At 44.0% G+C, this 12,584-nt stretch overlaps 1 protein-coding gene across 1 annotated transcript in view; it reads right to left on the minus strand.

The window, feature by feature from the left end:
• ep400 (E1A binding protein p400) overlaps nt 1-11,766 on the minus strand; it is a 33,224-nt gene extending 21,458 nt beyond the window's left edge. The window contains exons 1-19 of the mRNA XM_078285100.1: nt 11,631-11,766; nt 9,075-10,432; nt 8,846-8,953; nt 8,625-8,709; nt 6,065-6,462; nt 5,654-5,953; nt 5,063-5,248; nt 4,803-4,943; nt 4,633-4,711; nt 4,322-4,359; nt 4,180-4,237; nt 3,927-4,016; nt 3,442-3,555; nt 3,144-3,334; nt 2,794-2,971; nt 2,552-2,688; nt 2,214-2,383; nt 1,667-1,841; nt 1,403-1,539 (exon numbers count right to left, since the gene is read on the minus strand). Coding sequence (XP_078141226.1) covers nt 1,403-1,539; nt 1,667-1,841; nt 2,214-2,383; nt 2,552-2,688; nt 2,794-2,971; nt 3,144-3,334; nt 3,442-3,555; nt 3,927-4,016; nt 4,180-4,237; nt 4,322-4,359; nt 4,633-4,711; nt 4,803-4,943; nt 5,063-5,248; nt 5,654-5,953; nt 6,065-6,462; nt 8,625-8,709; nt 8,846-8,953; nt 9,075-10,397 — 3,908 coding nt within the window. The 5' untranslated portion in view covers nt 10,398-10,432; nt 11,631-11,766. The remainder of the gene's footprint in view (nt 1-1,402; nt 1,540-1,666; nt 1,842-2,213; nt 2,384-2,551; nt 2,689-2,793; nt 2,972-3,143; nt 3,335-3,441; nt 3,556-3,926; nt 4,017-4,179; nt 4,238-4,321; nt 4,360-4,632; nt 4,712-4,802; nt 4,944-5,062; nt 5,249-5,653; nt 5,954-6,064; nt 6,463-8,624; nt 8,710-8,845; nt 8,954-9,074; nt 10,433-11,630) is intronic.
• Between the last annotated feature and the right edge of the window lie 818 nt (nt 11,767-12,584).

A 12,584-nucleotide genomic window follows, 5' to 3' on the forward strand; every position in this document is an offset into this window, starting at 1 on the left:
CGACTTTGTCGCTAGACTTAGCGACTTTTCAGACCCCCCTGGCGACTTTATTTCTCAAAAGCGACTAGCGACAAATCTGCCGACTTTTTCTGACCATGGGAAGCAATGTTAATGTGTTGAATCCCAAAGCATTTGGCAATAAATTGGTTCGGCTGATGCCGCTTTTCTCTACTTGCTTGTCTAATCCAGAGAGGTCTGACGGTCACAGCGCTTCCCACACACAGCGTAGCTCCCTCCCTCCGCTGAGAGCAGGGACTGTAGGATAGGGTCCACTTGTAATTGCTACCGGCGTACACCGAAACTGGCCGGGTGGGCGGAGTCAGCACTTAATATTAAAACGGGATGAGATGAAGGCTAGTAAAGAATGCACGTTAATTATGGCTATATGTAATGGCTAGTTAAGAACGTAAATCAATATGGTGGCTAGTTATGATGTCCCTAAGTTAGCTAAGTTTTGCTCAAGAAAATAACCACAGAAAATAAAATGCTGCAGTCAATTTGTGAAAGCCTGAGCTCCATTCATGTTATTATTATGATAGTCACACACACACATACACACACACACACACACACACACACACCTACTTCCCTCACAGTGATGCATAAGATACCCCAGAAAGCAAAATATCAGGTGGTGTAAGTGGCAATTGGAGCCTAAAATGCACCAGTCCAATACAGCAGGTATATTCAGTTTAGTTTGATTGCAGTGAGTAGGGTCAGCAGGTGTAGGGCAACCCTTCAACATAGCAAATAAATGTACATTAGCCAGTCTTATGAACTTGTATGATATTTAGGCCTAGTAATAAATATCAATAATAATTATTATTTCACCTCGTTTTCAGTAAATCACAGTGTAGTATGGACAGCTTCGTGCGGACAGCTTTTCTCTTTTGTATATTTACTATTGCTCTTTAATAAAGCAAAAGTATTTCTTATCCGATTACTCGATTAATCGATGGAATAATCGGTAGAATACTCGATTACTAAAATAATCGATAGCTGCAGCTCTAGTTCCGACAACCCACTGACTAATCGACTTTGAAAAAAAAAGACTTTCCATCCCGAGTCAAAACAATTGGTGACCACAAAGTGATGCTATAAATCATGTCAAAAAGGCTGAACATTGTGATAAAGGTTTACTTTGCTGTAAAGTGATCAATTTGTATACATTTCCTGATATTCCATGACTTCCATGAGAAAAATTAATGAGAGCTCTCAAAATTGAATATTACATGAATTCTAGGACCTGTGGGAACCCTGTCTTAAGAGTGTCTTCTAACTCCCATCCCAGCGAGAAACCTAATCTATTGCTGATGTTATAAAATATGACTCTCAAGGCCACGGAAAACCTTAGTGTGAAACCACAATCGATCTATCTGTCTATGTGGAGCAACGATCTCACCCTGGTTGAGTAAGGATGTCCTCGTAAAGGCTCTTCTGCCTGCTAGAGAGGCGGCACTTCAGGATGTGCTCGTATTTCTTGGGCAGCTGCTTCTCCACGTCCCTTTTGGAGCGCCTCAGGATGAAGGGCTGGATCATCTACAGTTAAGAGTAAGTGTGTGAGGATTTCACATGTAACGATCATTTATGGATAGTAGGTGCATAAATCCATGTTTCACTACGGCACAGTTGAGCATGCAGAGGGGTTGACAGGGGCTATACCCACCCTGTGCAGGCGGATGACCAGTTTGTGGCAGTAGTCCTGGTTCTGGTCTGTGCCTGCTTTGACAGGGAAGTCCGAGTAGGGCCTGGTGATTCCTGGCAGAAGAAAGTGGATCATGGTCCACAGCTCCTTCAGAGTATTCTGCAGAGGCGTGTTGATGAGTAGGATCCTCTGCTCACTGGAAGACACACAGGGAAGACTCAGAGCTGAGTTGTAGGCATCTAACAGCATGTTAAATGTGATTTCAAAAAGGGAAAAAAATATCACTGACGTGCAGCATGAAGATCTGATCAGATCAGATCAGTTAAATAATCTGCATGCACACACACACTTGCACACACACACACACGCACCCCTAGAGGCATATTTGTCACTTCCAAAAGCCTAGTAATTATTAAACCAACAATTCTTAGTGCTGGAACATAAAAAAAAAACAGGTAAACGATCTCCCATTAGAAATAAATGGGAGTTATGTGTCCAACCTTGAAAAATCATAACCCTGATTCTGAAGAAATACTGGACTGACTAAAGCATATTTGTGACAGCTCACCTTTTGAGAGCAAAGATGGTTTCCCAGTGTTTCTCTGTCATGTTTTTGATGTGCTGCACCTCGTCCAGGACCAAATGCCTCCACCTTCTCCTCAGGAAGTGGCTCTGGTCCTTCAACAGCAGCTTGTAGGACGTCACACATATATGGAAGCTATTGGCTTCCCCCCACCACTGGAGATGAAAGTCATCAGATGAAATCAGTGTCATTGGTCATAATTCATCAGTTTATTGGAGAAAAAACTTTTACATTCATTTCATTTTACATTTTATTTTCACTTTGACAGGAAATAGCTCTTTGCAAAGACAAAAAAAATCTCAAATAAATGTAGCAAAAATTACCATTCTCTTAGATCTGCGCTCCCGTCTGTTGCCCAGGTACAGGAGGATCTTGAGGCCAGGACACCAGCGCTTGAACTCCATCTCCCAGCTCACCAACTTGCACGTCCTCACCACAATAAGATGGGGTCCCCAGATGCCTGTGGACAAAAATAGACGATGAATCTGCCATATTCATCCTTCAGGAAAAAAGCCAATCACTGTAAAACACTGATTTTTGTTATTCTACTTAAACAGAGGCATACCCTCTTGACCAGCCAAATGGGCCATGTAAGCCACAGTCTGGACAGTCTTGCCGAGGCCCGTCTCGTCAGCAAGGATGCCGTTGAGGTGTTTCTTGTGAAGGTTTGCCAGCCAGTCCACACCAATTTGCTGATACTCTCGCAGCGAGCCATGCAGTAGAAAAGGAGCTGGGCTGCGGGTCTAATATAAAGAACATAAAGATTAATATAAAAAAAAAAATAAAGTAGGTAGGTATCTGTTCTTTTCTTGACAAACACTGACAGTTATACCCTCCGATTCTCCCTTAAAATACTCTTCACTAACACCTTTAACCCTTCAACAACTGGTGTGTGCGTGTGTGTAGAAGACTTACAGAGGAGGTGGTCCTGGCGCTGCCCTTGGGCAGGATGAGCTCTGTGGCGGCGGCCACTTCAGCTATGTCTCTGATGGGCTTGCCATCAGTGTCAGTGGAGCTGGCCTTGTCAGCCCCACGGTACTGGTCCACACTAAGCAGGGAGTCAATTACCACCGCCTCATGGGGACTGCCCTCCGGACACTCCATCCCTGGAAAATACAGAATATCTACAATTTTAGAGACATATCATCCACATACTGGCAAAACAGGTATGTGGGTTAGGGTTAGAATTTTAGATATAGATTATAAAAGGTACCTTCCGTCTCCTCCATGTCATCTTCATCACTATGAGGACTGGGCTGAGGCCACTCAAAGCTGTCAGCATAGGCGCCAGCATACTGCTTCACCAGAGCATCCAGAGGCATCTCAGCTAAGAGCCACATGACACAGAGGCAGGAGCGTAAGCAAGACAGACACATACACACAGGTCACCCTAGTACTTGTAGGGTACATCTAACTCACTAGCGATGCCATCAGTCTCTCTGCCTGCTGCCACCATTAAGTTCTTTATTCTATGATTTTACAGTCTGCTGACGCTAGACATAGCCAAATATGTGCAAGTCAACATGGCTAACATTATGACAGGCTAAAAAAAACATACCTTTATTTTCAGTTTACAGATAATCTAAATATGTGTGGTTTAGATGGGACTCTACAAGTGGGGGACAAGCATGAACTCCTCTAGCGTTTTTTCCTCCTTAGTGTATATATAGAGAGAAGTAACGTGAGCAACTGAAGTACCATCTTTGGCCAGGTCGGCCAACTCTGCCTTGTGGTCTGCTGCCTGCTCCATGGCCTCCTGTTCCTCCATGGTGCTCTCTTCATCTGGTACTAGACAAGACAATAGACATGACACTCAGTCAAAGTGAACAGTTGCATGCTCCAGCTGTATAGTTTTGTAGGGTAAATCTTTACTATCAAGGCAACATCAACTGCACAGGCTCTTTAAACATCCAGGTTTTGCAGGACCCTGAGAGTTCAGATTGGCACATACCTTCTTCATCAGCACAAGATGAATTTGATTTTCTTTTCCTAGTTGAAGTGGTTGCCTCCTGTAAAAAGAGAATAATGTAAAAAACGTATCCAAGACAATGCTTTGGCATTGTCATAAATGAGTATGCCAGTGTAGCACCTACTTCTTTGTCAGCTTTCTCTCCCGTCAACTGAGCAGGTCCTGTAACACAATGAATTTGAATTCAATGCACTTGATATGCATAGGTAACTGACAAAAGAAATCACCCAAGTAAAAGAGGGATAGAAAATATGTTGAAAGCAGGTGGGGGTTTTCCTGCCAAGGTTTACGTTCAAACCAAGCCCCTTGGAGGGCAATCCCCAAAAATAGAAAGCTATTCTGACCTTAAAAAATAAAAAGGCATTGTGTTTTATTTTTTGTAGTTATCTTTTGCGCCTCAAAATAATTGCTACAGAGTTGCTCAGGGGGACGTACCTTTGCCTGAGGCTTTTTGCAGGCTGAGCACTTTCAGCCTCTTCTCATAGATTTCAAACTGGAGTTTAATTTCCACAACCTGAAAAAAAAAGAATATCTCATTCCAATGGACTGTTGTTGTTTATAATAGATTAAATGATATTGTCATTCTTTAACACACAAACCCATACCTGCTCAATGTTAGACCAGAAGAATTCCACCTCCCGGGCAATTGTGCTGGCAATGTGACGAAGATGAATTTCCTCCTCTTTCTTGGACCTTTCTTCGCTTTTCTTCTGCTCTTGGTGGTAACGGGCACAGGTGCGAACAAGCTGGGGTGGGGGCACATCAGAAAGATGGGTTTTCAACAAGACCCTAGTTCAACTTCTGCAGCAACTCATTTGATGTACCACAGACATGCCCTCACACACAGGTATCAACAGTCCCATACCTTCTTAGCAGCTGCCTCTTTCCACCTCCTCTCCTGGGCAAAATCAGCCGCCATCCATTGCATCTCCTCCAGGAGGTAGTCCCAGTGAGACTTTGGACGCGAGGCCTCCATGAGCTTGGGGAGCCTACTGGCTGACCATTGGCCTTCCTTCCTCAGCTCAGAGATGCGTTGATGCACCTGACTCTCCTGGGGATTAGTATAGTACATTAGAAAAAAACACGAATTATGAAAAGAATACCTTAGTCTGACCCTAATCCTGGTGAATGTTAAAAGCGTAGCTGCATTTTCTAAAGCCTTTTTAATAGCAATTTAAATAAAATTTAAGACCAATATGACCCTAAAAATAAGGCAGAAGAATAAAAATAACAAACCTAGTAGAACTAGCGAAGCATACATCTGTGCAATCAGGGAGAACACCAAGAAAAAGCAGGACTTTTAAGTCCTCTGACATGGTATTTAAGAACCAAAGGCAACACTGAACAGTATTTAAGACATTTAAAGGCCTTGAATATGGATAAATCAATTTAAAACATTTTAAGACTTTTTAAAAAGTGTGAATACATTGGTGTGCTTAGGAAAATATAAACTCACCAGTTTGGCCTGCTCGACTTGCTTATCCTGGGAACCCTCCTGTGATGACTGCATGGCTGCGCTGTGACCAAAGCCCCCGATTTTGACCGTGGAGATGCCGTTGGTTCCAGCCAGTTTGGACTGGGTGCCTGGGTTGATGTTGGAGCCAGGAGGGCGCAGAGGACTCGCAGTATGGGGGGATGGAACTGAGTTGGGAGCAGAGAGGGGGGCAGGAGACATGGTGGACATGGATAAGGAGTTGGTCATGATCCTCTGGACAGGCTGGTTTGACTCTGTTCCAGGGCGAGCAAGGGCCACGGTCTGTGGAAGAGGGAGAGAGAAGAACTCTTAATTGGTCTTGAATATGCAGCATCACGTTTTGGGCATAAAGATAAAGGCAAGTTGTATTTGTATGGTTTCCAGTAGACTGACCGCTTGTCCTGACTGTAGCATGACCTGGGACTGCTGCTGCTGCTGAGCCTGCATCTGGAGATGAAGGCCAGGCTGCATCTGCTGCTGGAGTTGGGCCTGGAGCTGAGTGTGGGGGTTGACTGAGGACAGGATGGGCCCTCCCGCCTGCACCTTCACCTGAGCCTGGAGCTGACCACCAGGCTGGGCTGTACTGTCCACTAACTGAGGCTGCTGAGAGAGAGCCATGGGCAGGCCTGCCATGGGTAGGGCACCCAGGGGCAGCCTGCCCGGCAGCTGAGGGGGAGGGGTGTGCAGGCTGGCAGCATTCTGCACTGGTGGCCCTTTGGACGGGTCATACTGTTGCTGGTTCTGCTTCTGTCCTGCAATCTGGACTGCTTGGGGAGTTGGCGGCATCCCGCCTGGGGTACAGTAACCAAATCATAAGACAAACGAAAGAGTGGTATAGAGAGCGAGACAAGGAGAGAGGGCAAAAATCAGGTTGTGAGTTAATGTTGTCATCTGAGCTTTTCTTCAAAATGTTTGCCATATTTTTCATGCTCTTGCTAAAATAAAAGATATTAAAATGCCATGAGATGTTTGCTAGCTTACCCTTAAATATATTGGTGAGAAAACCCTTTAAACTAGCTAAGTCTTTTTAAGTTAATACCTGATTCTATTGGAGTAGATGAGGAATGTAGTACATTTAAATTTATAGAATGACTATGTTTTAGCTTCAGCTATTTCAGCTCCTCAGAACCTTGCTTTAATGAACTAGATGTACTGTATGAATCAACAGCAGTGTACTACCTCCTGCTGATTGAAGAGTGAAAACTAATGAAAATCATACAGCAAAATGATTACAGAAGAAATGAAATCAATGTGATAATCTACATGTCTCTCAAATAAAATACTACTTTGATTAATGCAAAACCAAAACATTGCATTTCAAATGTTGAGAGAATGTGGTTAAAAACATCAAAAAGTAGTCATGCAATAATAGAGGTTTTCAGAGAGGTTTCAGGAGAAGGAAAATAGAAATGTTTCAGAAGAAAATGAATAAAAAAAACTACTGAAAATAAAAAGACAGGGGAAGAAGAAAGGGAAAAAAATACAGAGCGGACACTCACAAAAACACCATATGTTTGGCATGCATGAAGCAATGTCATTCTAGCGGTAACGAAGGCATCTGAAGGCCTCTGCATTAGTGAAGAACAGTACATAGCGACAAAGCACAGAGGTGAGCAGAAGGACACACATGGGGTCTTGCAGACAGCAGGCCTGAGCGGAGCTGTGCACACTAAAGCAGCGCCTGCCTTACCTCCCTGCCCGTCACACCACCTTGCCATCAACACCTGGCCCTGACACACCCACACCACCACACTCGCAAAAACCTGTGCCGTGAACACAACTCCTCCACATGACTCCCCTCCTACTTAGACTGAGGGAAAGAAGCCAAGTCAGAACAAAATGCCATGAAATAACATGGAGGGAAACCAACAAAACGTGAACATGGATTTAAAAAAAATAAAAGACAACACTCTCGAAGATGTAACACATGAACTTAAGATTGAAATGACTTTGAATCCGTGTTGACAATGCAAGGACGCATAACCGGAGAGGGAAAGAGGCGTGAAGGAATGACAATGAGAAACCAAAAGGAGGCACGACAAGTGGACTCAAAGAATGGGTAAACACGCAAACCCCGCTGGAAAGGAAGAAGAAATGGATTGGTTTTTCATTTTTCCTCCCAGGGTTCCCCCTTTCCCACTTTCTGTGATCCACCTCCAAATTAGCTGAAAATCCATCAGCACAGGAAGGTCCGTCCAAATAAAGACGATTGAGAAGAACGAACTTCAGAAAAGAAGAGATGGATAAGGACGGATGATCAATAGTTAAAACAAAAACGTAAAATCATAAGACATGGCATCTTCCCATTGAGTGGCTACTCTTCTTCAGACTTGGATTGTCTTCTTCCCCATTTTTTCTGACAGAGAGAGCTGGTGCTGGCAGAGCTAAGCCTGAACTTCTTGTGGCCTGCTGGGAAATCCAGCGGATGGATGAAGATCTGTTTGTTGATGCTGCTTGGAGGTTTTTTGTAGACGATGAATGTTGGGATTCAGTTTTTTTATCTCCTTCATATGAGGACTGGGATACGTCCAGCAGCATCGAACAGAACACAGAACGGCCTGGTAGTAGCACTCCTACCTTGCGCAGTTGGCATAAGCTGCTGGAGTGGAACGCCAGGTGATCCTAAAGGACCTACACCAGGATGCTGGAAAATCAGCCCATGGCGACCAACGTCAATCCGGGACCTCTTAGCCTGATCTGGGATTTAAAACACACAATACCCTCATAACGCAAAAAAAGAGTACTCGGCATACAGCAATGACCTTCTGTAAACCTTACAGGTCACCTCTCCTTCCTCGGGTTAAGACTTCTACACAGAGCGCTAGTAGAGGATGCCAAATATCTAAAAGCAGAAGCAATTAGAGGGGAGAAAAGAAAACAAACAAAAAAGAAAGCAAACGGGGAGGAAACAAAGCAACATAAGAGACACAGGAGTCTACGATCCTTGCCCTACCTGCTTGCACCATAGCCTGCTGCCTCTTAAAGGCATCCATGTCTCCGGGGTTTGTAATGGAGCCAGCAGCAGCCCCTGGATGACCCTGCAAAGAAAGTCTCTCAAGAAGTTAGTGAGTTACTTCCTCATTCCAAAAAATCTAAAGGGCATTCAAGAAATAAACTATAGATAACAATTTCAAGGTAATTCTGTCAAGGAGTTTCAAGTGTTGCCACTATCACCTGAAACTGCTGCTGGGCAGAGAAAGCTGCAGAAACATTGGGTGGAAGCTGTGTTGCTATGGCAACTGGTGTCACTGCTTGGCCATCCTTTCCAGTGACAACCTTCACCTGAAAGAGGCAGAGATTTGAAAGAGGCACAATATTCATGGGATGAAATGCATATGAAATTCTCTAATTCTGAAATTCCTACTTGAACCCTTGCCACAATAGGGGATAGCAAATGCAATACCTCATCATTAATGACCTCAGACTGTTCTTCCTCTTCCTCTTCGTCTTCAAGGTCCAAGTCGTTCTGTCTCAAGTAAGTATACAGGGGAACACAGGGTTTCTTCTTAAAAGCCAGGTAGTCCATCATGTTCCCCTGGAGGTGCTGGAGAAAGAAAAGCTCAATCAGATAGTCTTTGAACACCTCCTTCAGGCTGTCCATCTTCTTGGTGTGATGCTCCAAGCACTGTTTCCTCAGCTGGGCAACTTCTGGGCTGGAGGGGGCAATTTCCTCTAACTTCTTGGGTGTCTGCTTCTTCATGGTGCCCATTGCCATACTGGTGGGCGTAAGAGGGTTGTTGGAGATCCCTTGGGGAGGATTAGTGAGGGATGGGCTGGAGGGTGGGATGGAGGAGGGTATACTGAATGACGCTGTGGCAGCTGTTCCTACTCCAGCAACCATGCCCTGTGAAGTCTTCTCAAATATCATAGGGCGTGCCAGCTGTCCTTGAATTATACTGCTGATCTGTGGAGGTAGGTTGGAAGTGGTGATGTGGCCAGGACTGCCCAGAGTGGGAAGAGCAGTGCCGGTAGCCACAGGGCTTTGAGGTCCTAGGTGGTGGATGGTGCCTCCAGTCTGTGAGTGGGGCTGAGAGAGCCTGCGTTCCCTCACAGAGCCTGGTGCTCCTGGGGAGGACAGCTGTACCTGGCCAGGTGTGGCTGAAGTCAGCTGGGCCAGCCCTGTCCCCTCTTGGTAAACAAAGTGGCCACTTCCAGATGGACTGCCTAAACTGATTTGCCGCACCAACATACCAGCCTCAACAAATCGTGTTGGACTCTGTCCACACACACCTAATGCTGTTGCAGGGGCTCCTGGTCGTGTAACTCCCTGCAGGGGGACTGGGCTGTGCTGGGTGGGACTCTGGGGCTGCATGGGCTGGGGTACAGGTGAGGTGACCTGGATGTAGGAGGATGGAGCATGCTCAAACCTCCACTGAGGGGTGGTATGCTGGAAGCCAGGGGAAGCTGGGTTCTGGAGAGGGAGTGGGGTTAGGGTGATCTGCTGGTTACCAGTCACCATCTGACCCACATTCTGTAAGGTGATGTTCATGTTCTGGCCAGTGACTGGACTGCGACTCATGATTATCTGGTAATTGGGGGACTGAGGGGCTGAAGGGCTGGCTGCAGAGGTAAACGTGGTCACAGGAGATTGAGGGTGGTTAACTGTAACTTGCTGCTGAGTAGTTGCCATGGTTGGCTGCTGCTGCTCTTCTGCTTCAGACCCACTGACAGACTTGGATCTCTGGAGTTGCCGTTGCATATTCTGTGATCCACTTCCATGGTGCATTGCGTGACACTGTTACTATGCCTAAATACAATAATCTGTGGAGAGGGAATAACAGAACAGAACAATCACAATATGCTTAAATCAGTGCTTCTAACTATGGCTTGGGACCCATAACAGGTCGCAGGCCTTTTTCTGGTGGATCACCCCATAACAATTACTAATGCATACAGTATGCATTAGTAATCCATGGTCCTTCAGAATGGACTAAATCCATCCAATTTGGGCCCTGGGTTCAAACACCTTAATAGATTTCTAACTTAAATTAATATACCTATGCAATTGCCATGTTTTATATACACACACAGATGCAAATGCAATTACACTGAGTAATCTAAACGTATTTTGTTTACAGCTATCAGACAAAACAATTCACATTGGGACAGGTGGCACATCAGACACATTAAATCGCCATCTATTGGGTAGCAGGTGCTGTATTAGGAATCCGCTCCTTGCATTAGCTGGTGATAAAAGAAGGCAGGGCCTATTACCTGAAACTCCAGAACATAGACATAGCCGCTATACAATTCCTGACATTATATCCTTATTTGCGCCCCTGCTAAACATTTGCGTGCCGTTTCCAGAGAAATACCTGATGTTGCAAATATTGTAAGCTTACACCATGAACAAAAATAATTGTTATGACAACAATAACATTACAGATACTGATTGTTTACTGGCAAAGAGGGCTTGACTAATAGCTGGAAAATAGCCAACGTCAATTTACATTTCAAACAAAGGCTAGCTGTGATTAGCTGTGATACTGTTGTGTAGTGGCTTGCAATAAATTGCATTGTTAAGACAGTCAAGAGTCAATTTTGCAATGTCAATATTTATACGGTTATATGTTTATAACCAAAACAGTCTGCACAGAACCGCATCTTTCTGGGTTCCGACTAGAACGTTCATTGTTTGTAACGACGTTACCAATTTCAAAGTATCGTCTCAGGGCGTAACGTTAGTTAGCTAGTAGCAGTACGGTTTAGCATTAACATTAGCTAGTAACGGTACAGTTCGACATAGACTAAAATAGGGTAATACAAAATACTAGAAGTAGCCTACAAATATTAGACGGTCACTTTTGCAATTATGCCGTCTGTGCTGTTTCAGCAATTACACTGAGCCTGGCTACGGGACGCGTGCTAGCTAATGATGTTAACGTTAGCTTGCTCTTGCTAGTAGGCCAGCTCCCAATGAATAAATAAATATTATTATCACCTCACCAAGGTAACTTACGGGGAATGGAGCTTCTGTAGTAGTTTCATAAATCCTAAGTCATATTTACAAAAAGCCACAAGCTATAACAAAAGCTATTAGGCGAAAAAATAAAATATCGATATTGCTAGTGACTATTCAATGTTTTGGGCTAATCTCATTCAGAAACATGGCGACGGCGGCAACCTTTTGTGTGACCTGGATGTGCTTCTGTCTACAGGAAGTGGTAAAACCATAAAGATAATGACGTAAGGAGATCCATTTGGACCGAGAACTATTTGTCTTATGGTCTGAAGTGGTAAGAGCTGTCTCTGCTGGTCTTGCGCAGCTAATGAAGAACCACATAAGTCATATGTGTGCGTAAGATAGATTTCCATCTCAAAATTGGGAGTCTAGATATTATGACTAAATGTGTCAACAAGCAGGTGAGACAGGTGCTCCATAATAATAAACCCTCCTTCCTATGGGTCATTCTCAGAGGCAAAAGTTTCTGGAATGCCATCGTTATAAATTGGAAAGTATCATGTCCCCTACCTTATAACTTTTGTATTTCCAATAAAGCCAGAGAGACTGATCTGAAAATTCTTCATAATATATACCCAAACAATGCCCTTATGTCTAAACTCAAAGACATTGATAATAAATGTAGAATTTGAACTTCTGAAGAAGAAACACTGCTTCATTTATTTAGTTGCTTTTATACAGCAGCCGTTTGGAACGACACATGGTACACTTCCTAAGAAACACAGGCCACCAGTTCACTGAACTATAAAGAAGGATATATCTATAAAGAACGATTTTTAATGTAAAAACAAGAGTCGTGTATACATTGTGAACTTGATGATACTGTGTAAATAAATTTTAGATACACAAATGTACATTTTCAAAGGCCATTCCTAATTTCAACACTTTCATGCTTGAATTTTCCTTTCCCTGGACTCTGAAACTACAAACAAATAATAAAAAATGTCTGTC

Source organism: Centroberyx gerrardi, chromosome 8 (genome assembly GCF_048128805.1).
Source record: "Centroberyx gerrardi isolate f3 chromosome 8, fCenGer3.hap1.cur.20231027, whole genome shotgun sequence".
NCBI lineage: Eukaryota > Metazoa > Chordata > Actinopteri > Beryciformes > Berycidae > Centroberyx > Centroberyx gerrardi.